The following is a 23,545-nucleotide window of genomic DNA, read 5'->3' as shown; positions in this document are numbered from 1 at the left end:
AGACAAACAATCTACTTAATTTATGAAGAGATAAACCACTTGATTTCGTTACTATTGATAATGTTTTTATCTATTTGTAATGCAATTGAATTAGGTTGGTTTTGTACTCATCCACTTAATTAAGGCCTTGAATTTAATATTCTTCAAATGTTGGTGGTGGTCTAAAAACACACACAATACATACATAAATTCACTTCAAAATTTAAATGAAGATCATATTTTTGGATGACTTCTGTATCTTGTATCGTATTCTCTAAACTAGAGAAGAATATAATGATGCATTATCAAGGAAAGAAAAAGATAAAACATGTATATTCAAGCCTTGTCTTAAAATTTGCTCAAATTGTTTGCTATTTATAAGATATCGAGATTGAGATAAAGTGTGTAAAATATTACCATTTATTATTCACAATGTTTAAAAAAGATATTAGTAATTTTTAGGGTTAAGTACGATTTTGGTCCCTAACGTAAAGGCCAAAAATTTATTTCGTCTCTGGCCTTTTTTTGCTACAAATTGGTCCCAAAGGTTCCAGTTTATTTTAAAATCGTCCTTCGGACGATTTTACCCCTTAGTTCGTTAGTGTCCGTTACACCCATTTTAACAGATAATAATAATAATAATAATAATAATAATAATAATAATAATAATAATAATAATAATAATAATAATAATAATAAGGAAAACAATAAATATATAAATAATGAAACTAAATAAGGGTTCAGTGTGTGGAGTGTTCAACGCCAGCGTCTTCTTTAGAAGCTCAACGGAGAGCAACAGTGCTACGGTTCAAGAGACAGTGTCCATGGCTTCCCAGAGTTTAAGAGTTGCACGATTTCGTTCACCTGCGAAGGAGTTGCTATGCGGACATGGCAAGAGGCCAATTTTGCGAACTTCATCCATGAAGGATAACCTAGGATGAAGATTTTGGGGCTGCGTATACTATGAGGTATGATGTTGTTCCTCGTTTGCAATTCTGGGTCTGTAAATTTGGGGGGTTTTCATATGTCTTTGTGGCTTCTATTAGGTTCAGGATGGCTGTGATTTTTTCGATGGGCAGATCTGGAACCTGGAGGTGCTCAGCAGGAGATTGAAATTGCAAGAACCAGGAGGAAGATTACAAACTTAAAATCAAGATTGAAAGATGTGGAGTGGAAGCTTAGGATTGTTGCTGCTTTATGTATTGCTGGCTCGGTTGGGTTTTTATTCTTGTTGCTGTAGAATCCATATAAGTTATAGCAACCATATGGAATGCACCTAAATTATACATGATTAGGTAGGAAATTTTAGGAGATTTGTTGTGCTGTAGAGTTAAAGTTTGAGGATAATTTGTGATGTTACAATTGTTTAATGGTGTATCATGTGTGAACCTGTTTGAATTAATGAATGAAAGTGATGTTTAATGTTGTATATGATGTGAATTTGGTTAATGGTGAGCCATGTGTGATGTTTTAATTTTTTTAGAGAGCCTTATGTGATTTAGGAGCCAGGATCAACTTGATGCCATTATCATTGATGCATAAGCTCTATATTAAAGAGATAAAACCCACTAGAATCACGTTGTAATGTGCTAACCGTTCTTTAAAATTTCCCTTAGGTGTGGTTGAAAACTTACTGGTGAAGGTGGGGAGATTCATCTTTCCTGTGGACTTTGTCATATTGGACATAGAAGAGGATGCCAATGCCTTAATTATACTAGGGAGGCCATTCCTTGCTACAGCAAGGGCGTTGATTAATGTTCAGAAAGGCGAATTAACCTTGAGGGTGAATGTTGAACAAATTGTGTTCAATGTGTTTAAAACTCTGTAACACCCGAATGATTTTGCGGACATGGAATCACGAAACTGCTTGGGTCCTTCAGCTTTTTAGAGAGATTTTTCTGAATTATTGCACTGCATTCTTTTGTAAGGACTACCGTCTCATTCTCCTTCCAGTTTCTTTTCCTAGAAATCAGTTTCTTCATGAATTTTGCATATAATGGCATCTGTTCAAGAGCTTCAGCAAAGGGAATATTGATTTGGAGTTTTTTGAAAACCTCCAGGAACTTGGAAAATTGTTGATCTTTGGCTTCTTTGTGTAATCTCTGAGGATATGGAATTCTTGGTTTATATTCAGACACTGAAACCTTTTCTTTAGGTGTACTTTTGGACGGTAGAATTTGTGGCTATTGAGGAGAGAGTCGAATGCTGTCTTATGACTTGTTTTCACCTTCTGGAATTTTGTCTCTGTTGTCAATAACGTGTGCGTCCTTCTCTGCCAACCCCACTTCCTTTCCACTTCTCAAGCTAATGGCTTTGCACTCTTCCTTTTGAATTATGAATTGTATCACTGGGGAGAACATTTGTGTATTTCTCCAATTGTTGAGCAATTTGGTCCACTTGCACTTCTAAATTCCTAATTGAAGCACCTTGATTCTTGAAATTTGTTCTTGTTTCTTCCCTGAAGCTCCTAGTTTCTTGTATGAATGCAGTTATGCTCTGAGATAGCTTTTCTAGGGCAATTTCCAAGTTAGAAAGCCTTTTGGTATTTTTCTGGGTTTGTTGTGAGTTGGATGGTGATTGGTGGAAATGGTTCATAGAAGGGTTACTGGTGTTGTGGTGATTGAAAGAATTTTGGTTATTGAATTGGTTGGGATGGTGGGTGTTATTAAACTGGGTTGTTCTCTGGTTTTGGTTTTTTCACCCAAAGTTTGGGTGATTTCTCCATCCAGGATTAAAAGAATTAGAGTAAGGGTCATTTTGAGGATGTCTTGGAGGATTGCACATGTAATTCACTTGCTCTAGAGTTGATTGTCCGTACTCTATCCCTTCACCTGGAGAAAATCCATTACTGATACCATAAGAGTTCTCTTGAGAGCTTACTACTGAAACTTGCATTCCTCCTAGGGATTGAGTAATTACATTTAATTGCTGGGATGTTGCACTGATTTGCTGGGCCATGATTTTATTCTAAGCTAAAATGGTATCCAAAGTATCCAGCTCCATGACTCTTTTCTTGCTGACCTTTCAGAGGAGTAGAGATATTGATTATTGGCCACCATTTCAATCAATTCTTGTGCTTCCTCAGTAGTCTTCTTCATATATAAGGATCCTCCTGTTGAGGTGTCTAGTGCCATCCGTGAGGTAGGGGTGATTCCATCATAAAATATCTGGAGTTGGACCCAATCAGTAAACATATTATCAGGACATTTTATGAGCATCTCTTTAAACCTCTCCCAAGCTTTATATAGGAATTCTTCTTCTTGCTGTCTGAAGGTTTGAACATCAGTTCTGAGCTTGCTGACCCTCTGAGGCAGGAATAATTTGTTTAGAAACTTAGTGACCAAATCCTTCTATGTGGCTATGCTCTCCTTGCCTTGATTCTCTAGCCACTGTTTGGCCCAATCCCTTACAGCAAATGGGAAGAGCAGCAAACGATACACTTCAGATGAGACACTATTTGTCTTGACTGTATCACAAATTTGCAAAAAGTTAGAAATAAACAAATTTGGATCCTCCTGTGAGCTTCCACTGAATTGGCAGCTTTGTTGAACCAATGTGACCAGCTGTGGCTTCAATTCAAAATTATTGGCTCGTATAGTAGATGTAATGATACTGCTTCCACAACTATCTAGATTAGGATTAATGTAAGATCCGAGAGTTCTTTCATGTGGGTTGACATTATTATTCACGTTCTCTGCCATTTGTGGCTCAGGAAATTCTTCCTCAACCACTTCTTCAGTCTCTTCTTCAACTCTTTGATTTCTAGCTTGTTGTCTCTACCGTCGAAGAGTTCTTTTAATCTCAGGATCGTACTGAAACAGTTCCTTATTCCTGTTATTCTGCATAGACAAAAACAATACGGAAATCAAATTGGAACTCCCTTCACAATAACGAAGGGAATTCCCGGGGGGAAATAAAACAAAAACAGTAAATAAACAGAATTAAAAAGGTCTAATCTAGGTAATCAATTGATTGGTAGTTTGTTAACCAAAATTAATTCCCGATAACAGCGCCAAAAACTTAATGCAAATTTTACAATCCACAAAATACCGGCAAGTGCTTCGGGTCAAATCAAGTAGTGACCTCAGGTGAGTGAGGGTCGATTCCACGAGGATTAATGGACTACACAAGCAAAATCAATTGATTAATCTAGTCAGACTAGGAAATTTGGGTTTTGAGAGCTTTTGAGCATAAACAGAAACTAAACAAGGTAAAAACAGAAGCGGACAATGAGTAAGAAAGTGATGTATAATTGAGATAGCTAAGGTTTCAGAGATATTAGTCGTCTGAATCAATACTTTTTGATTTCTATTCTAATCATGCAACGATTCTTTTATGGCAAATCATTAGTAATTAAACCCCAATCCCTTGGTGATTCAATTTTTCTTTAATATAATTAAACGCTAATCCCTTAGTCACTTAACCTAGAAAAGAGTTGAAGAACGTTTCTGATTTATAAAGCTACACATTCATAAGAGTTTAACCTAGTTGATTCTATGTCACTTATCAATCTAGTTTCAAAACTTACAAATGATGAGAATCGATTTTCAAGCTTAATTTAGTCAATCAATTTTCCAAGAGATTGAGAAAATCCAAGTTGGAGAAGAATTGTTTCTCGACATATTCAAACCCTTTGAGATGAAGAATGATAATCGTTTCTTGAAGAGGAATCAATTGCATAAATTAGAAATAGAAAAAGTTATTGCATTGATCCATAGATTAACAGATCTCTTAACCTTAACTTAGGAGAATTAGAAACTCATGCTTGTTCTTGAAATCCTTATGAAATTAAAATTGCAAAGTGACAAAGTAGTGAAGAGGTCAGAACCCTCTTCCCTTAAATACTAACCTAAAAGATAACTGAATTCGAAATTCAAATTTCAAAAATAAATTAAAATTAAACAGAATCAAATCTTTTCCTAATTATTTTTCACCGAGAAGATCTTTTCCTTGATTGCTTGTGATCTTGAATAACTGTCCTCATTAATGAGCTTGTGATTAATCTTTTAAAGAGTTGAGGAGTTGAAGAATAAAAGGCCATTAATTTAAATTCTAGAATAGGCAGCAAGGCCCATGTAATACGTGGGCTGTTCCACGTTATACGTGACTTGAAAGTGTGATCCTGGAGTGTCATTTATGGGCTCACGTACAATGTGAAGTGGGCTGCATTGTACGTGAGCCAATTCCCTTAAGTTGCCTTTGTTCCTTGCCCTAAAGTAGTACATGGGAAATTCCACGTATTACGTGAAATCCAACCTGTGCGTACGCACAGGTGTGTGTATGCATATTTTGCCAAATTCTTCTATGTTGTGTGTACGCATGCATGTGTGCGTACACACATCTTCTGCGTAGTACGTGAAACTGCCTACATACTACGTGAAATGTTTAATGATAGTCATTTGTATGTACGCACAGGTGTGTGTGTACGCATACTCCCTTTTCCTCCTTTCATGTAGTACACCTTTTTGTTTACGTACAACGCCCAGGATCCCTTTTTGCTTTCCAGAGCTTTCTGTTCCAGGGAGCTTTTTGTTTCCATCTTCTATTCTGTTCCAGAAAGCCTTCTGTTTGCATGCTTTCCATTATATTTCTTTGTGTTTTCCTTCTGAAGCTTCCTGTAATCAATCAATTCAACTAATCAAAGTAATGTTTATTAAAGAAAATTCTTAACAAAACACTTGAAAACAAGAGAGAAAAATACTAAAGATGCATATGCATCAGTCTTTTAGTTTATTTAGCTTGCCACTTGTGCTTTCCTTGCTATCCCCTACCACAAAATTTGATAAGTATTGCATTGAAGTCAATTTCTCTAATCCTGTTGGCATCATGTTTTTAAAGGTTTTACATCCTTCAATATCAAGACACCTCAAATTGATCAAGTTTATAATGATTTTTGCAGGGAAAACAAGTTCACGATATCCCTTTAATTTTAATGTTTGTAAGCAAACAAGATTGCCAACCGATTTGGGTAATCTTCTTAGATAACTATAATATAGCAGATCAAGATATCTTAAATGCTTGAATTTATCAATTGACTTTGGCAACTCAGTTATGGAAGACCATGACAAATTCAAAGTACGCAAGTATTTGAAGTTTTGTATGGAAGTCGTGTTGATCATTGATATACCTGCCTCGTTGCAACAAATGATTGTTTGCAATTTACTTGCATCAAACATGTCCAATGAAAAAATGTTCCTAGTTTCAGATGCCACATGCATGGGATTTCGAACAATTCATTTTTCCTCAACATGTAAGTAACTATCATTTCCAGCAACCACCGTTGCATGATCATGCATTAAGTCATGCATTTTGAAAGATGCAATATCACCACATATATCCATTGATGCTTCTTGAAAAAAGGATCCTATCAACAGAATCTTGACAAATTGATTGCCCATATTTTCCACAAACTGCCTTTCAACATAACTTGCAAGGTAACCTTGAGCCATCCACAACTGAATCAATTCATCTTTTCAGATTATCGAATCCTTTGGATATAGACAACAATATGCAAAACATTGTCTTAATTCAAGTGACAAGTTTCGGTAAATCAAATTTAACATTGGTAAGATACTCTCCTCTTCTCAGCATTAACCTCCAAATATCACCATTCAAAAGACTGGACCATTGATCTACTTCTTCAATCCTTATTTGTAAGAAGCCTTCAATTGTTTTGATTGCCAAAGGTACTCCTTGACACTTCTTTGCAATTTTCTCTCCAATTGTTTGGAATTCATATCTTCACAAAAAATCAGCTTCTTTAGCAAAGTCCACGATTGCTCATTTGTCAAACCTGTCAAATCATACGGAGTGTTTATACCCATTGTTCGAGAAATCGACTTACTACGGGCTGTTACTAATAACTTACTGCCTTGACCTCCACACATCAAATGAGTTCTTAAATTACTCCACTTTAAGGGCCCGTTTGGAAAACTCTAGAAGGAGCTTTTTTTAACTTTTGACTTATGAAAAGTAGTAGTATTAATGTCGGGTGCAATTTTCAAAACCAAATTGCAACTTTCTAAGAAGCTATTTTGGAGCTTATAGAGAAGTTAAAAAAAATGACTTCTCTCATAATACTTCTACTTTTCATTACATTTCTTTAAAATAAGGATTTTTAGAGTTAAAAATCCAAACACAAAATAACTTATTTATAAGTTACTTTTAACAGAGTTATTTATTGTTTAAGTTATTTTATCAAAAGGAACTTAATTAAGTTAGTTACCCAAACTGGGCCTAAATGATCTTGACTCCACACATCATCAAGTACAAGCAAATACTTTTTTCCATTTAGTTCTTCTCACAACTTCTGTTGTAGGACCTCTATTGAGTCACCCCCTGCATCATTCTTCAAGGACTATAACATCTTCAAAATAGTTTTCGCCTCAAAATCTTCTGAAACATACACCCACATATATTTCTAAAACATGTCCTGCTCCTGAGTAGCATTGTACACTAACTGAGCAAGGGCTGTCTTGCCTAAACCCCCATACCAATAATAACAACCAAAGAAACACTCTGATCTGGATGGGTTTGCTTCAGCGAGTTAACAATGTCACTCTTATTCTCTTCCCTCCCAATTATCTCTGAATGCAAAACAAAAGAACTTGTTTCCCTCCAAGCACTCTCATCTTGCTTAAGTATTACCAGACTCCGATTCAGATTCAACTTAGACATATCTTCAGCAACAGAATTAAAGTCCCTCCAAATATTTTCAATCTTATGGGCTAACTTAGCACGAAAAACAATTGGATTATGAGATATGCTATAGAAACCACACACCTTACTCATTATTCTACTGGCACCATTAGCTTTGTGGCACAAGTCTTCGATGAACACATCATCAAGCAAGTCATTAGAATCATGGAGGACTTGTTTGAACATTTTGATGGACTTCTTTGTCATCGAGCAAGTCACCATTGATTCTGATGACTTGTTTGTCATCAAGTAAGTAATCAGAATCAAGCAACAGTAGTATCTTGGCCTTGTCTCAGCTCAGCATCAGAAAGCACGACCTTGATGGACTCCAGAGTGTCCTTCAGTTTGTCAAGGTCTTCCATGACTCCATAGATCCTCCCAGTTTCACGAAAGGCAACAGAAGCAATCTTGTTGATGACGGAAGTAGCAACACCGTAAGGGATTTGTTCAACCATCACTCACTCAACTGCCAAAGGAAAGAGTTGAAAGCAAAATGAATGTTTGTTGCAAGAAAGAAAGACAAGTGTTTGTAGGAAGTTGCTGCAGCAAGTGGACGGTGAAATTCACCGAATGCAGTTTATAAGGGAAATAGTACCTAATAGTGAAAATGTTCCAGAAAAAGCTTAGCAATTTTCTCTGGGAGGTTTGAATCTGGAGAAGGTTTGAATCTTTAAGGTTGGTCGGTGAAATTTCACTTTTTAATTTACAAATGAAAGTCAGGTTAGTGCATTGCACCATTATGGTCTCTTTCTCTCTCATTCATCTATCTCTTTCAGAAACCCACATCCCCACCACCACAATTCTCTCTGAAGCTCTTCAACAACTTTAAAGAACTAAAGCTATCATCTCTGGCAACAACTGAAGTATAAGAATGCCAAAAAGACTAAAAATTAGAGAAATTTATCGTAATAGATACATATTGTTAATTATTTCAGTCACTCTAATTATGTAAGTTATTGTTATTAATTTTTTAATTTAATAAAATTATATTAGAGATTAATATTATTAACAATAATTAAATGATAGTTAAAATATTATTAACAATGTGATATATGAAACTATTAAATATGTATTTATTTATTTTGTTAATGAATAATGTTTCCGATATTGTTAGAAAATATAGTTAGTATTATATGGATTTTTGTTAAATAAATTTTTGAATATTTTAGAGCATTTAATATGTTAATTGTTTTTATAAATATAGATATAGTTAGGTGTTTTAATAATTGTTGTTAGACATTTGATTGGTAAGTAATAAATTGTTATTAGATAGTTTATTAATATATTTATGATATTGTAATTATAATTATGTTTTAAATATTTGGATATAATAAAAAAAATATTTGGATATAATAGTTATTGTTATTAATATAATAATAGTAGATAAATTGTTACGATACCCGCAAAGTTGTTAAGGAATAATTGATAAATTTATTGAGTTAACTAATAATTATGAACACTAAAATTGGTATTTTTAAGAAGTTATTTATTCTTAATAATAAATTTAATGTTAAATATTAATACAGTGACATTGGAATTATTTAAATATTTAATTAATATATTTATTGTGGTATAATAAGTGTTTAAATTTTTTGATATAATAATTATTGTTGTTATAATTATAATAATAGTAGTTAAAATATTAATATATGGTGGTATTGATCCATGTCGTGTGCTTTTAATGAATAATTAAATTTAGAATAGTTATTAATGGTTATTAAGAGTTATTAATAGTTTTAATACTGAATTTGAAATTATATTAATAAGTTAGTTATTAATAATAAGAATTTTATTATTAATATGTTAGAGTTGTTAAGTTATTAATCTTTTTAGTTATATAAATAGTTAGTTTTTAAATTTTGTTAGTTAATTAGTTATATATTTATTAGTATATTTATTATATTTAGGTTTTTATGGATATTTTTTATTGATGTGAAATTTGGCCGGTTATGTAGGGTTTACGGATGTTGACCTGTACACACTATTTGCCGTCTGATCCGTACAATTCTATTGTGGAGGGGCATATATCAGAGATTGATTTTTTTTCACGTTTTTCAGATTGGAGTAATCCAGTGTCAGGGAGCATTGGTCAATGCATTGATCGAAAGATGGCATCCGAATACACATACATTTCACCTTCTGGTTGGTGAGTGTACCATCACATTAGAAGACATGGCTATGATACTTGGCCTTCCAATGAATGGTCTTCCAATGACAGGAGTGACAGTAAGTAGTTTAGATGCCCTAGAAGCTGATGTTTGGATCAGTTTGGGGTGACACCTAGAAAGGCGGATTGCAGAAGTAGTTTTATAAAGTTGACATGGATACGAAATTTGAAAGACTATTTAGTGTTGAATGATGAAATTGGAATTCAAAGGTACGTAAGGTGTCACATCATGTTATTATTCAGGACGATCTTGTTTTGAGACAAGTTTGGGGCAGTGATGAGTCAATATTTGATGAGATATTTTAACTTGATTTGGACGGATTTCATCATATAAACTCATACTTAAGCACCAAAATAGCATACTTTTGTGTTTGATCCCTAAATTAGACTTAAATGTGAAAACATGCATTTTTGTGCTTAAATTAGTGATTTTAATCTCACTTTTATTCCATTAGACGCCGTGATGTGTTTTGTGAATGATTTCAGGTCAATTAAGCATGAATGGCTAGGCAAAAGTGGAAGGAAGCATGTACAAAGGGAGAACACATGAAGAAAATAAGGAGGAAGCACACTGGAGTGTTCGTATGCACAAGAAGGAATTCAGTATGTGTGCGTGCGCACAACCCTCTGTGCGTACGCACAAGTGAACATTCAGCGAAGTGTGCGTACGCACAGGTCCCTGCACGTAGATTCATTAATGAAACACATGATCCGTGAATTTTGGGGGCTTTTGGCCCAATTTTGGAAGGCTTGATGCTGAATGGGAGTGCTATATGAAGGGAAAATGACCACATATGAAGGAAGAAGCTTACATTAGGTTTTAGTTAGTTTTCATTAGTAGTAGGAAGCTTCCATAGGAGTAGGAGTAGTGTAGATAGCAAATTCTCTCCTAGAGTTTTACTTAATTTTCATTGTAGCATTTTATAGCAAGATTTGGTTTTGGATTTTTACTCATCTTTATTGTAAGTACTCTTGATCTTCTTTTTAATTACATACACTACTTTTGCTTTTATTTTCTTATGGTTCAAGTTACTTTGTTTATATATGCAATTTTGGTATCTTGAAGTTTTGATTGATGAATTTAGTGTTTTATTATTTATATTTGCTTGATTTCTTGTTTATTATTGATATTGTGAATAGTTTAGTTATAGTTTTCATTTTTCTTTACAATTTCTCATGTTTTGGTTATATGCCCACCAAGTGTTTGTGAAAATGCTACTTGGTAATTTTGAGTAGATTTTCACACCTTAGCTTGGAATTTGAGTTCCTAGGATACTAGAGTCATAATGTCCGACATTTAGTGGTAATTCTTGGTTAGTTAGTTGACTCTTGTTTCCATTGACGCTAGCTTTTTACCAATTAATTTGGTAAGTTAGCTAGGACTTATGGATCAAGGTCAATTATGCTTGCTTGACCTACTCCTCGATGTTAGGGGTTAACTAAGCGAGATTGACTCATCATAATTATCATAGTTGTGGTTATGACGATGATAGGATTCCTTAGATTCTCATTTCTAAGTCAAGGGTCTTTTATGCATACATAGCATTTTCACTAAGTTTTGATCTTATCTCTTTTTGAATTGAATTAATTTCAATTTTGATAATTTCTTAGTTCTTTGATTTCTTAATTCTTTTAATCTTTCGTTCTTTAATTGCAAAACCCCTTTGTCATCACAACCGAAAGTGTGACACTTTAATTGCATCTCGAGGGAGACGATTCGAGGTTTAATTACTCTCAGTTTATGTTTTGTATTTGAAAAATCAAACTTTTATGGCTGGGATTTAATTGCCGGTTTGAGACTATAGTTACAACGCCAATCTTATTTTGAAATAAAATTCCTAACCCGCTTTAGGCCTTTCTATCAAGTTTTTTGCGCCGTTGCCGGGGATGCAATTGGTGTTATATTTTTTGTTGTTGTGAATATGTCAATAGTGTAAATAGCTTACTTTTTGGTTATTTGGCTGTTTTTGCTAGTAATTAGGATTTTGTTTCTTTTGGTCATTTGATGTCTTTTGCTCTTATTTTTCACTTTCTCTATGAGTTATCACCCTTGTTGCTTGGAGCCTGGTTTTGAGTATTTTGTAGGGTATGATGAATTCAAGTTAGTATTGCATCATGGAGTGGGAGGATCAATTTAGAGAGAAACCATTTGTGGATGAGCAACACTCATGGCAATCACCTCCTCTATACTACAACGAGTCAAACCCTCCCCTATGTGAATATCAAACCCAAAGATATGAAAGATACCCCATACACAACCCTTAACCACCAAACCTTCAAGCACCACACCCTCCACCTCCATGGAATCACAATGCTTATACACCTTGTCATTAACCATATGAACCATCACCTCTTTATACACCACATCAATACCTGATGAGCTGATATTTTATACGCTTTTTGGCATCATTTTCTTATAGTTTTTAGTGTATTTTGTTTAGTTTTTATTAAGTTTTTATAGGTTTTAGTGTTAAATTAAAATTTTTGGATTCAAATTTGAGTTTTTGTGTTTTTGGACAATTTCAGGTAATTTCTGGCTGAAATTGAGGAGCTGGAGCAAAAGGCTGATTCAGAGACAAAGAAAGCACTGCAGATGTTGTCCGGATCTAACCTTCTTGCATTCAGAAGCACTTTTCTGGAGCTACAGAAGTCCAAGCGGAGCGTTCTTAACGGTTATGGAATGCTGACTTCCAGAGCTTTCCAGCAATATATAATAGTCCATATTTTGCTTCGGATTAGAAGGCCCAAAACCGGCGTCAACGCTAGCTTCCTGCCCCCTTCCTAGCGTCCAGCGCCCAAAGAGCAGAGACTGGCGTCCAAACGCCCAAAGGGGACCCCCTAGCCAGCGTTTCACGCCCTAGAGGTCCCCTAGCACGTGGAGCTCATCAAAGTTCAGCCCAAACACTCACCAAGTGGGTCCCAGAAGTGGATTTTAGCACTAAATAGACTGTTTTACCCTTACTAGTCATCTGTTTAGTATTTAAAGTGTATTTTTCAAAATCATTAGAGACATCACGCATACTATACACTATTTTTGAGTTTTACTTTGTATTTTACATTAGTATGAGTTTCTAAACCTCCTAGGTTGAGAGGAGGAGCCCTGCTGAGTCCTATGAATTAATAAAAGTTTTATTGTTTCTTCTTCGATCCGTGTTTGATTTATTTCTAAGTGTATACTCGCTTTTCAACATGGTGAATAGGATGATCAGTGATAATCAGCTCTGTTCATCATACTAAGATGAACGTGCCTGACAAACACCCGCGTCTACTTGGGTTCGTGTTAATACGTGACTGGAAAGCACGAGCTAACAGCTATGTTTATACATCTCTCAAACGGCTAATCCACGATTTCGTTGGGGACTTCTCGAGACACCAATTCAGCCAATTTCCAAGGAGATTAGGGTCTCCGTGGTATAGGCTAGAATCCAAAGAAGCAGCATTCTCTGATCCGGAAGATTCGATATTGTCTGTGGCGTTTTGAGTAGGATCGCCAGGAGAATGAACTGCTAGAGCTTCACCCTTCGTCAGATTGGATGACCATGGCCAATAGCGTTCAATCTGTAGCAGAGGAGATCAATGACCACGGCCCATGGCTTTGATCTCATACAGCCTGCCATAGAAGAAATCACTCATAAGCAGAGAAGACAGTAATACCAGAGTTAATTCAGAAAGGTTAAGCAACTCCAATCCTCAATTATATCCATTTTACTGATTTCATTCCAATAATCCATTTACTTATTCCACTTAATTTACAGAGTATCTTTATTAGTTATATGTCTTCATAGTTTCAGATCTCACAAATCCAATAACCTTCTGATTTGCCTGACTAAGACCTGCAAGATAACCATAGCTTGCTTCAAACCACAATCCTCGTGGGATCGACCGATCGACCATGACTCACTCACGTATTACTTGGACGACCTAGTACACTTGCTGGTACAGCTATACGACGGTGTGGGAATTTGTGCCACCAAGTTTTTGGCGCCGTTGCTGTGGATTATTGAGTTTGGACAAACTAACGGATTGTCTTTCTCCCTAGATTAGGTAATTTATTTTATTTTATTTTATTTTAATTGAGTCTTTTATTTTTATTTTCTTCTTCTTCAATTTTTTGAAAAAATCAAAAATCTTTTTCAAAAATATTTTTGTTTTCTTTGTTTAATTTTTGTTCTTGGTTTGAGTCTTTTTGCTTGTGTCCTGGTAATTTTCTAAATTTTTGAGTCTTACATGTTCTTGTTCTTCAATTCCAAAAATTTTAAAACTTTACCAAAAATCTTTATCTTTTTTGTCACCCTCTTCTTTTATTTGAGTCTTTATCCTTGTTCTTGTTTGGTTAAATTTTCGAAATTTTGAGTCCTTTTTCTAAAAAAAATTTTAAAATTAGTGTCTTTTTGTTTGAAGCTTGTTTCAATCTTTAAGTTTGGTGTCTTCTTGTTTATTTTCTTTAATTTTTCAAAAATTTATGTTTGATTTTCTAAATATTTTAAGTTTGGTGTTCTTTGTGTGTTCATGTATTCTTTAAATTTCTTAAGTCTTGTTCTTTGTGTTCTTGTTAGTCTTTAAAGTGTTCTTGTGTTTTTCTTTTGTTTTGATCTTAAAATTTTTAAGTTTGGTGTTCCTTTGTATTTTTCTCCAAAATTTTCGAAAATAAGGTGCACTAGATCTAAAAATTTTAAGTCTTGTGTCTTTTATTTGTTTTTCTCTTTCCTCATTAAATTCAAAAATAAAAAAATATATTTTCTATTTTTATTTTTTATTAATTTTTGAAATTATAACTAAAAATTCATATTTTAATATTTTAATTTTTATCTTATCTTATCTTATCTTAGTCTTCAATTTTCAAAATAAAATCTTTTCAAAATAAAAAATCATATCTTTTTCAAAATCTTATCTTATCTTATTTCAAAATTAAAATTTCAACTTTCAAAATTTCAAAATTTAATTTTAAAATTTCAAATTTCAATTTTCAAAATTAAAACTTTTCAAAAATCAAATCTTTTTTCAAATCTCAATCTTATTCTGTTGACTTTTTCAAAGATTCAAAATTTAAGATTTCAAAAATTTAAAAATTCAAATTTCAAACATCAAAATTTAAAATTTAAAATTCAAAATTCAAAATTCAATTTTTAAAAATTCAAATTTCAAATTTTAAAATAAAATCTTTTTCAAAATCAAATTTCAAATCTTTATCTTATCTTGTTTCAATTTCAAAAATTTAGAATTTAAAATTTCAAATTTTAAAATTCAAATTTCAAAAATTAAATTTCAAAATTTAAATTTTAAAATTTAATTTTCAAATTTAAAATTTAAATTTTTTTAATTTTAAAACTTATCTTTTCTTAACTTCCTTATCTTATCTTTTATATCTTCTTTTAAATTTTAAAATCAAATCTTTTTCAAATATTTTTAATTTCTTATATTATCTTTTCTTATCTTTTTTTAATTTCAAATTTTTAAATTCAAACCTTTTCTTAATTATTTATCTATTCTCTCTCTTCTTTTTCAAAACTTACTAACTAATTCCTCTCTCTTCTAATTTTCGAAATTTCTTAATTATTTCTTTTATTTTCAAATTAGTTTTCCATTTTTATTTTATTTAATTATTGAATTTTAGAAAAAAATTAAATATTTTAATTATTGTTTATCTTCTCTACTTCTATTCATTCTATCCTCTTTCTCCTTTCTCTTCTTCTACCTTTCTTCGTCATGAACCCAAATGGGAATGAAGAGTTCAGAAGAATTTTGGGATCTTATACAAATTTCACTGCTGACTTCTATAAAAGAAGTATTAGCATACCTCACATTAGAGCAAGTAGCTTTGAACTAAACCCTCAACTTATTACCATAGTGCAATAAAACTACCAGTTTTTTGGACTTCCATAGGAAGAACCTACAGAATTCTTAACAGATTTCATAAAGATTATTGATATAGTACACAAAGAGGGAGTAGACCAAGATGTCTATAGATTATTGCTCTTTCCTTTTACTGTAAAGGATCAAGCAAAGAGGTGGTTAGATAACTAGCCCAGATCTAGTTTGAAAACTTGGAAACAGTTAGTAGACAAGTTTTTGAACCAATACTTCTCTCCAAGAAAGATGACCCAGCTGAGGCTGGACATCCAAGGCTTCAAACAAGGAGATAATAAATCTCTTTATGATGCTTGGGAGAGATATAGGAGGATGTTAAGAAAATGTCCCACTGAAATGTTTTTAGAATGGGTACAGTTAGACATCTTCTACTATGGACTTTCAGACATGGATAGAATATCTTTGGACCACTCTGCTGGTGGTTCCATACACATGAGAAAGACCATTGAAGAAGCTCAAGAGCTTATTGAGACAGTTGCCATCAATCAGCATCTGTACTTAGCTACTGAGACTTCTATGAAAAGAGAGGTTAAAGCAGTATCTACTGAATCTAACCCTCCAGAGCGGGATGTCCCATTGACGCAGCAACTGCAAGCCCTTGCCCAACAACTATTGGAAATGCAAGAGGCTTGCGAGAAACTCAGGCTTCTAACAGGAATGTAGAAGCGTAGCTAAGTCAAACAAGGCGACAGTTATCTAAGCAAATAACAGAAGAATGCCAGGCTATTCAACTGAGAAGTGGGAAATCCTTAAATACCCAACCTCTGTACAATAAGAAGGAAAAAAAAACAACTAACAGAAGCCCTATGCCAGGCTATTCACTCTTGGCGTTGAATGCCAGGAAAGGGCAGAGACTGGGCATTCAAATGCCCAAGGAGGCAGCACCCTTGGCGTTGAACGCTCACAAGGGGATGATGCCCCTGGCATCAAACGCCAGGAAGGGGGCAGCAATATGGGCGTTGAACGCCGAAGCAAAGGAGGCCAGTCACGTACTGATAACAACCCTCCTAAGCAAGCTAGTAACCCCCCTTCCAACACACACGACACTCAGCCTTCATCAACCAAGATTGATGAGTATAAGGCTAAGATGCCATTTCCTCAAAGACTCTGTCAAGAGGAAAAAAATAAATAGTTTGCCCACTTTGCGGGTTATCTCAGAACATTAGAGATCAAGATCCCTTTTGCAGAGGCTCTTGAATAGATACCTTCTTATGCTAAGTTCATGAAGGACATTTTGAGTCATAAGAAGGATTGGAGGGAAGTAGAGACAGTAGCTCTTACTAAGGAGTGCAATACAGTCATTCAGAGGAACCTTCCTCAGAAACTGTAGAGACACCCTAACACTCTTCTCAGAGCTACATAAGTGAATCCAAGAGAAGAGTGTCTTGCCCTCATTAGTACTAAGGAGGCCGAACCTCAGGAGCATGCTACTGAGGGACTTAAGGCAATCACGGACCAGAAGGATCATGAGAATGCCATTGAGCACGCCCTTACAACGGAGAAGAAACCTTGAGTTGAATCTTCTCTGGGTGTGCAAGAGGAGTCTGTGATAACCACAGAGCACCCCCTTGCAGAGGTAAAAGGGCCTCAAAAGTTGCCTTTCTCAGGCGTGCAGAAAGAACTGGCAGATGAGCAGCTGGCTCATTTCCCAGCAGCCCTTAAGGAGCTGCAAGTCAATATCTCTTCTACAGAGATATTGGAAAAGAAGACTCCCTACACGGCCTATCTAAAATGTATTCTTTTTGAAAAGAAGGACCTAATAGGAGATGAAATAGAGGTACTTACTAAGAAGTACAGTATCCTAATTTTGAATGAGCTGCTAAGGAAGATGCTAGATCCAGGGAACTTTCAGATCCTATGGCCTTCTGGAAAGATCATTTTTGACAAAGCCCTGTATGATCTTGGCTTAAGTTTAAATTTGATACATTCCATTGAGGTAGAGGCCGAATCTGGAGAGACTGGGAAGGCATTGAACGCCAGTGAGGAAGCCCTCACTGGCCGTTCAACATCCATCCTGGCAGCAAAGCTGGTGTTGAACGCCAGCCAGGGAGCACTGGCTGGGCGTTCAACGCCCAAACACCCAGGAACTCTAGCGCTGAACGCCAGTGAGGAACCCCTCACCGTGCATTCAATGCCGAAACTGGCAGGCAGCCTGGCGCTGAACGCCAGTGAGGAACCCCTCACTGGGCGTTCAACACCCAGACACCCAGGGAAGCTGGTGTTCAACGCCCAAAAGGATAGAAGAACTGGTGTTTAACGCCAGTAAAGGTGCACAGCATGGGCGTTCAACGCCCAAAGAGCTATCAGAGCTGGCGTTGAACGCCAGGAAAAGCACACCCCCTGAGTGCTCAAAACCCACTCAAGAAATCCCTATCCAAGAACTAAAGGAAGCTAAGGCTCATATAGAGACCATAGAGGTTCCTTTGCATGCACTTCTACAGTGCATGAGTTCTGATGAACACTCATCTTCGAATGAGGATGAAGACACTAGGGAGGAGCAAGTTGCTCGATACCTAGGAGCTCTTATGAAGCTGAATGCCAAACTATTTGGTACAAAGCCTTTGGAGGAAGAAACTCCATTGCTTTCCAAAGAACTCCATGCTTTGGTTCAGCAAAAGCTACCTCAGAAGCCTCCAAATCCTGGACAATTCCTGATTCCTTGCACCATAGGCACCATGACCTTTAGGAAGGTTCTGTGTTACCTATGATCAAGTATAAACCTTTGAGAAGGTTCTGTAATGGAGAAGTTGAAAATCCAAGAGGCACAATAAACAAGGATTACCTTGCGTAAGGACTGGATGGTCTTCAACGTTATGGACCCTCGATTACCCTATGACAAGGGAGGCACTTGCATAAAGGATTCAGCATCCAAGCCTCCTCTCTTGGATGGAACTAATTCAACCCCTCCTAAGACCAAACGTAAGTTTGATGTTGGATGTACACTATCTACTAAGGAGGAAGGCCCCAAAAGGAAGATACTTAGGTGCTGAAAAAATAAAAATATCCCTACTGAAGGCTTTTCACCATGGAAGAGAAATGTGACAAAAAGGACACCAACATATTGCTGCAAGCCCAACCCTGCCTCAGGTAGTGAACAAAATCCTATCTCTTGAGCATATTACGCCATTCTATGAGAGAACAGGAAGGAGGCTCCCAGTAAGGAGTAAGGATTTATTCCTCTATGACTATCTTCCTCCTTAAAAAAGTGCTTGTTGGGAGGCAACCCAACTTTAATTAATTTTATTTTCCTTAATTTTGTTTTTCTTTAAGGTTCATGATCATGTGCATCAATCAGAACAATGACAGAATTATTCAGCAGAGAAAATAGAACACTCTGGATGGAGTGTTGCTGAAATTGAACGCCAGCCAGGGAGCAGCCCCTGGGCGTTCAAACGCTAGTGCAGAGAAGCAGGGAATCTGAATTTCCTAGCCTCTCAGGACTAGTAGGTCCCACAGAAGCTCCACCTACCCCACCTTCTTCTACCATATTCTTCCCCATTGTTCATATTTGCTTGAGGACGAGCAAAACTCTTAAGTTTGGTGTTGCAAAAGCTTTGCTTTTTTACTTCTACCACTCCTAAGTATGGCACCAAACTAGAGAGCATTTACCCCCACAAGAAGAGGATGGAGCAAACTAGAGAGCATGCACATGAGCCTGTGCAGCCGCCTCAACAAAGACAAAGGAGTGACATTGAAGAGATCAAGCATTACATTGGATCCTCAAGGAGGAGCACTAGCCACCACCATTAAAGGTGGATTCGTTCTCTTTTGCTTCCTTTCCTTTTATTATTTTTCTGTTTTTTGTCTGTTTATTTATCTGTTCTATTTTTCTAGTTGCATGATCATTTGCATTGATGTCTTAAATTTGTAAAATGTTTCATATATCTCTCACCTTGCTTAAATGAAAATTTTATTTGGAAAGAATTGAGAGATACATGAATTTCAAGTTTAAAATAAGAATAATTTAATTATGTTGATGTGGTGGCATTGCTTTTATTTTCTGAATGTATGAAATAAACAGTGCATATTTGAATTTAAAATTTTAGAATGTTGGCTCTTGAAAGAATAAGGAAAAAAGAAAAATATTATTGATAATCTGAAAAATCTAGAAATTGATTCTTGAAGCGAGAAAAAGCAGCAAAAAGAAAAAGAAAAAGCATGTTGCAAAAGAAAAAAAATCAAATGCATGCGAAAAAGAAAGAAAAAAAAATGGCAAAAAAGAAAAAAATAAAAAGCAGAAAAATCCATTACTGCCCAAAAATGCAGGAAAAGGAGGGCAGATTGAAAAAGCCAGTAACCCTTTAAACCAAAAGGTAAAGGTAAAAAGATGCAAGGCTTTGAGCATTAATGGATACGAGGACCTAAAGGAATAAAATTTTGGCGTAAGCGGCTCAACCAAGCTGTCCCTAACCATGTGCTTGTGGCGTGAAGGTGTCAAGTGAAAAGCTTGATACTGAGCGGTTAAAGTCGTGGTCCAAAGCAAAAAGAGTATGCTTAAGAAATCTGGACACATCTATCTGGGGACTCTAGCAAAGTTGAGTCACAATCTGAAAAGGTTCACCTAGTGAAAGTGTCTGTGGCATTATTGTATCCGGTGGTAATACTGGAAAACAAGGTGCTTAGGGTCACGGCCAAGACTCTGAAAGCTGTGTTCAAGAATAAAAAAGAGCTTAACTAGGAGAGTCAATAATATCATCTGGATTCTAAAGTTTCTAAAGATGCCATCCATTCTGAGTTTCAATGGATAGTGAGATGCCAAAACTATTCAGAAGCAAAAAGCTACAAAGTTCCGCATATCTAATTGAAACTGAGCTTCATTGAAAACTTAGAAATTTATTGTATCTTAATTTTCTTTTTATCCTACTGTGTTTTGGGTTGCTTGGGGACAAGCAACATTTTAAGTTTGGTGTTGTGATGAACCGATATTTTATACACTTTTTGGCATCATTTTCATATAGTTTTTAGTATGTTTTGTTTAGTTTTTACTAAGTTTTTATAGGTTTTAGTGTTAAATTAACATTTTTGGATTCTACTATGAGTTTTTGTGTTTTTGGACAATTTCAGGTAATTTCTGGCTGAAATTGAGGAGCTGAAGCAAAAGGCTGATTCAGAGACAGAGAAAGCACTGCAGATGCTGTCCGGATCTGACCTCCTGGTATTCGGAAGCACTTTTTCTAGTGCTACAGAAGTCCAAATGGAGCATTCTCAACGGCTATGGAAAGGTGACTTTCAGAGCTTTCCAGAAATATATAATAGTCCATACTTTGCTTCGGATTAGAAGGCCTAAAATGGGCGTTCAACGCCAGCTTCCTACCCCTTTCCTAGCGTCCAGCGCCCAAAGAGTAGAGACCCGCGTCCAAACGCCCAAAGAGAACCCCCTAGCCAGTGTTTCACGCCCTAGAGGTTCCCTAGCATGTTTATCTCATCAAAGCTCAGCCCAAACACTCACCAAGTGGGCCCCATAAGTGGATTTTAGCACTAAATAGACTATTTTACCCTTACTAGTCATCTGTTTAGTATTTAAAGTGTATTTTTCATAATCATTAGAGACATCACGCATACTATACACTATTTTTTGAGTTTTACTTTGTATTTTACATCAGTATGAGTTTCTAAACCTCCTAGGTTGAGGGGAGGAGCCCTGTTGAGTCCTATGAATTAATAAAAGTATTACTGTTTCTTTTTCGATCCGTGTTTGATTTATTTATAAGATGTATACTCGCTCTTCAACATGGTGAATAGGATGACAGTGACAATCAGCTCTGTTCATCATACTAAGACAAATGTGACTGACAAACACCTGCGTCTACTCGGGTTCGTGTGAATATGTGACTCAAAAGCACGAGCCAACAACTATGTTTATACATCTCTCAGACGGCTAATCCACGACTTCGTTCGAGACTTCTCGAGACACCAGTTCAGCTAATTTCCGGGGAGATTAGGGTCTCCGTGGTATACCCTAGAATCCAAAGAAGCAGCATTCTCTAATCCAGAAGATTCGACCTTGGCTGTGGCATTTTGAGTAGGGTCGTCAGGAGAATGAACTACTAGAGCTTCACCCTTCGTCAGATTGGATGACCACGGCCGATGGCGTTCAATCTGTAGTAGAGTTGATCAATGACCACGGCCCATGGCTTTGATCATATACAGCCTGCCATAGAAGAAATCACTCACAAGCAGAGAAGACAGTAATACGAGAGTGAATTCAGAAAAGGCTAAGCAACTCCAATCCTCAATTATATCCATTTTAATGATTTCATTCCAATAATCCATTTGCTAATTCCACTTAATTTATAGAGTATCTTTATTAGTTATATGTCTTCATAGTTTCAGATCTCACAAATCCAATAACCTTCTGATCTGCCTGACTAAGACCTGCAAGATAACCATAGCTTGCTTCAAACCACAATCCTCGTGGGATCGACCCTGACTCGCTCAGGTATTACTTGGACGACCCAGTGTACTTGCTGGTACAACTGTACGAAGGTGTGGGGATTCGTACCACCAATACCCTCACCCACATAACACATCTTCCCACTATACAACCTTTCTCCCAACCCTTGAACCTTCTCTTTCATCCAATTGTGAAGTTCTCCAACCTTTGCCCCAAGAACAACAAGACCTTCAAGCATTCTTCCAAGAGCAAGAAAGGTTCTGAAAGAAGCAAGGGGAGTTCATAGCTACTATACCTAAAGCGGTGAACCGCTTAGCCTTGCTACACTCAAGCAATCAAGACATCTTCCTTGAGGAAGGTGGAAGATCAAGTAAGGAGTATAGTGAGGAGAAGAATGTGGGATCTCAAAGAGAAGAAGAGAAGCTAAGGCTTGAGTCACAAGAGGAGGAAGGTAGAACTAGTGAACCGGAAGAGGTAAATGGAGAATTGAGGGATTTTGATCAAGAAGTGGATTGCATCATCAATGATTTTTTGTCCATCTTGGTCAACCCCCTCAATGATCTTGAGGAACTTTCCCCTTTAGAGTTCGAGAGAGATAGGGAAGAGCTTGAAAAGGGTGGTGAGGAAGAGGTGATCACCCAAGAAGTGGGAGCTTTCATGCAAGAGTTTACAAGAGTGATTCCAACCCAAGGGCAATTTGAGTGGGTAACAATATCTTCAATGAGCTTCATAGACCCATACCAATATGCTCTATTGGAAACGGATCACCAACTTAAGGTGCTTCTTAGAGTGTTAAATGGTGAAGGATTGGATGTTGGTTGCCAAAGGAGTTCAAGGCATAAATGGTGGAAGGTCCAATTAGGAGGAGTCGAACATTCAAGTGGATGCTTCAAAGGTGATTTGGGAGGTTGTTCATCCAAGTGCAAGAACAAGAATCAACAAGGGGATGACCAAGAGACAAGAGTGTGGGATCCGGGTATAAGTTTCAACGATCAACACTTGTGGATCCTAAGCACCAACTTGGAGTTGCCTAAGAGTTTGACGCGCTTCATTTGGGACCCCGGAGGAGCTTTGAAGAGCAAACATAGGTGGCAACTCAAGGATGAGTGGAAGCATAAGCCTCCTTGATGTGAGCTTCAACCAAAAGTCCAACCTGAGGACATTAAACCAAAGTGCTAGGTGGGAGACACCCCACTATGGTAATATCCTTCCAACCTTTCTTACTTTTAGTTTTTGTTTATTGAATTTTGTCTCTTTGATTAACTTAGTTTGATTGCATTCTAAGCTTAATTTAGTTGAATTTTATGTTTGATAATGTGTTTTTGAAGAATGATGTGTTTTGAGCTTGAGAACCTTTGATTGATATCATGGTTGGTGCCTTAGAGGCATTAAAAATGTTGCAGAAACAGAGCATTGTGCGTGCGCACACAACCCCGAAA

The 23,545-nt window shown here is 36.1% G+C and overlaps 1 protein-coding gene, 1 non-coding gene and 1 pseudogene across 2 annotated transcripts; 1 reads left to right on the top strand and 2 right to left on the bottom strand.

The window, feature by feature from the left end:
- The first annotated feature begins 3,168 nt into the window (after positions 1-3,168).
- On the top strand, positions 3,169-3,275 carry LOC112780347 (small nucleolar RNA R71). The gene has a single exon (XR_003191190.1). It is a non-coding gene; the product is annotated as a small nucleolar RNA R71 (small nucleolar RNA).
- A 2,421-nt stretch (positions 3,276-5,696) lies between these two features.
- LOC112775661 (putative disease resistance protein RGA1) lies at positions 5,697-6,428 on the bottom strand (annotated as a pseudogene).
- Positions 6,429-7,458: 1,030 nt separating this feature from the next.
- Positions 7,459-7,899, bottom strand: LOC140182371 (putative disease resistance protein RGA1). Its single transcript, XM_072228553.1, has one exon. It carries the CDS (start codon positions 7,897-7,899, stop codon positions 7,459-7,461), a length of 441 nt encoding a protein of 146 aa, XP_072084654.1.
- Positions 7,900-23,545: the final 15,646 nt, after the last annotated feature.

Source organism: Arachis hypogaea, chromosome 19, assembly GCF_003086295.3.
Source record: "Arachis hypogaea cultivar Tifrunner chromosome 19, arahy.Tifrunner.gnm2.J5K5, whole genome shotgun sequence".
Classification (NCBI taxonomy): Eukaryota; Viridiplantae; Streptophyta; class Magnoliopsida; order Fabales; family Fabaceae; genus Arachis; species Arachis hypogaea.
This window is presented reverse-complemented; position numbering and strand designations above follow the sequence as displayed.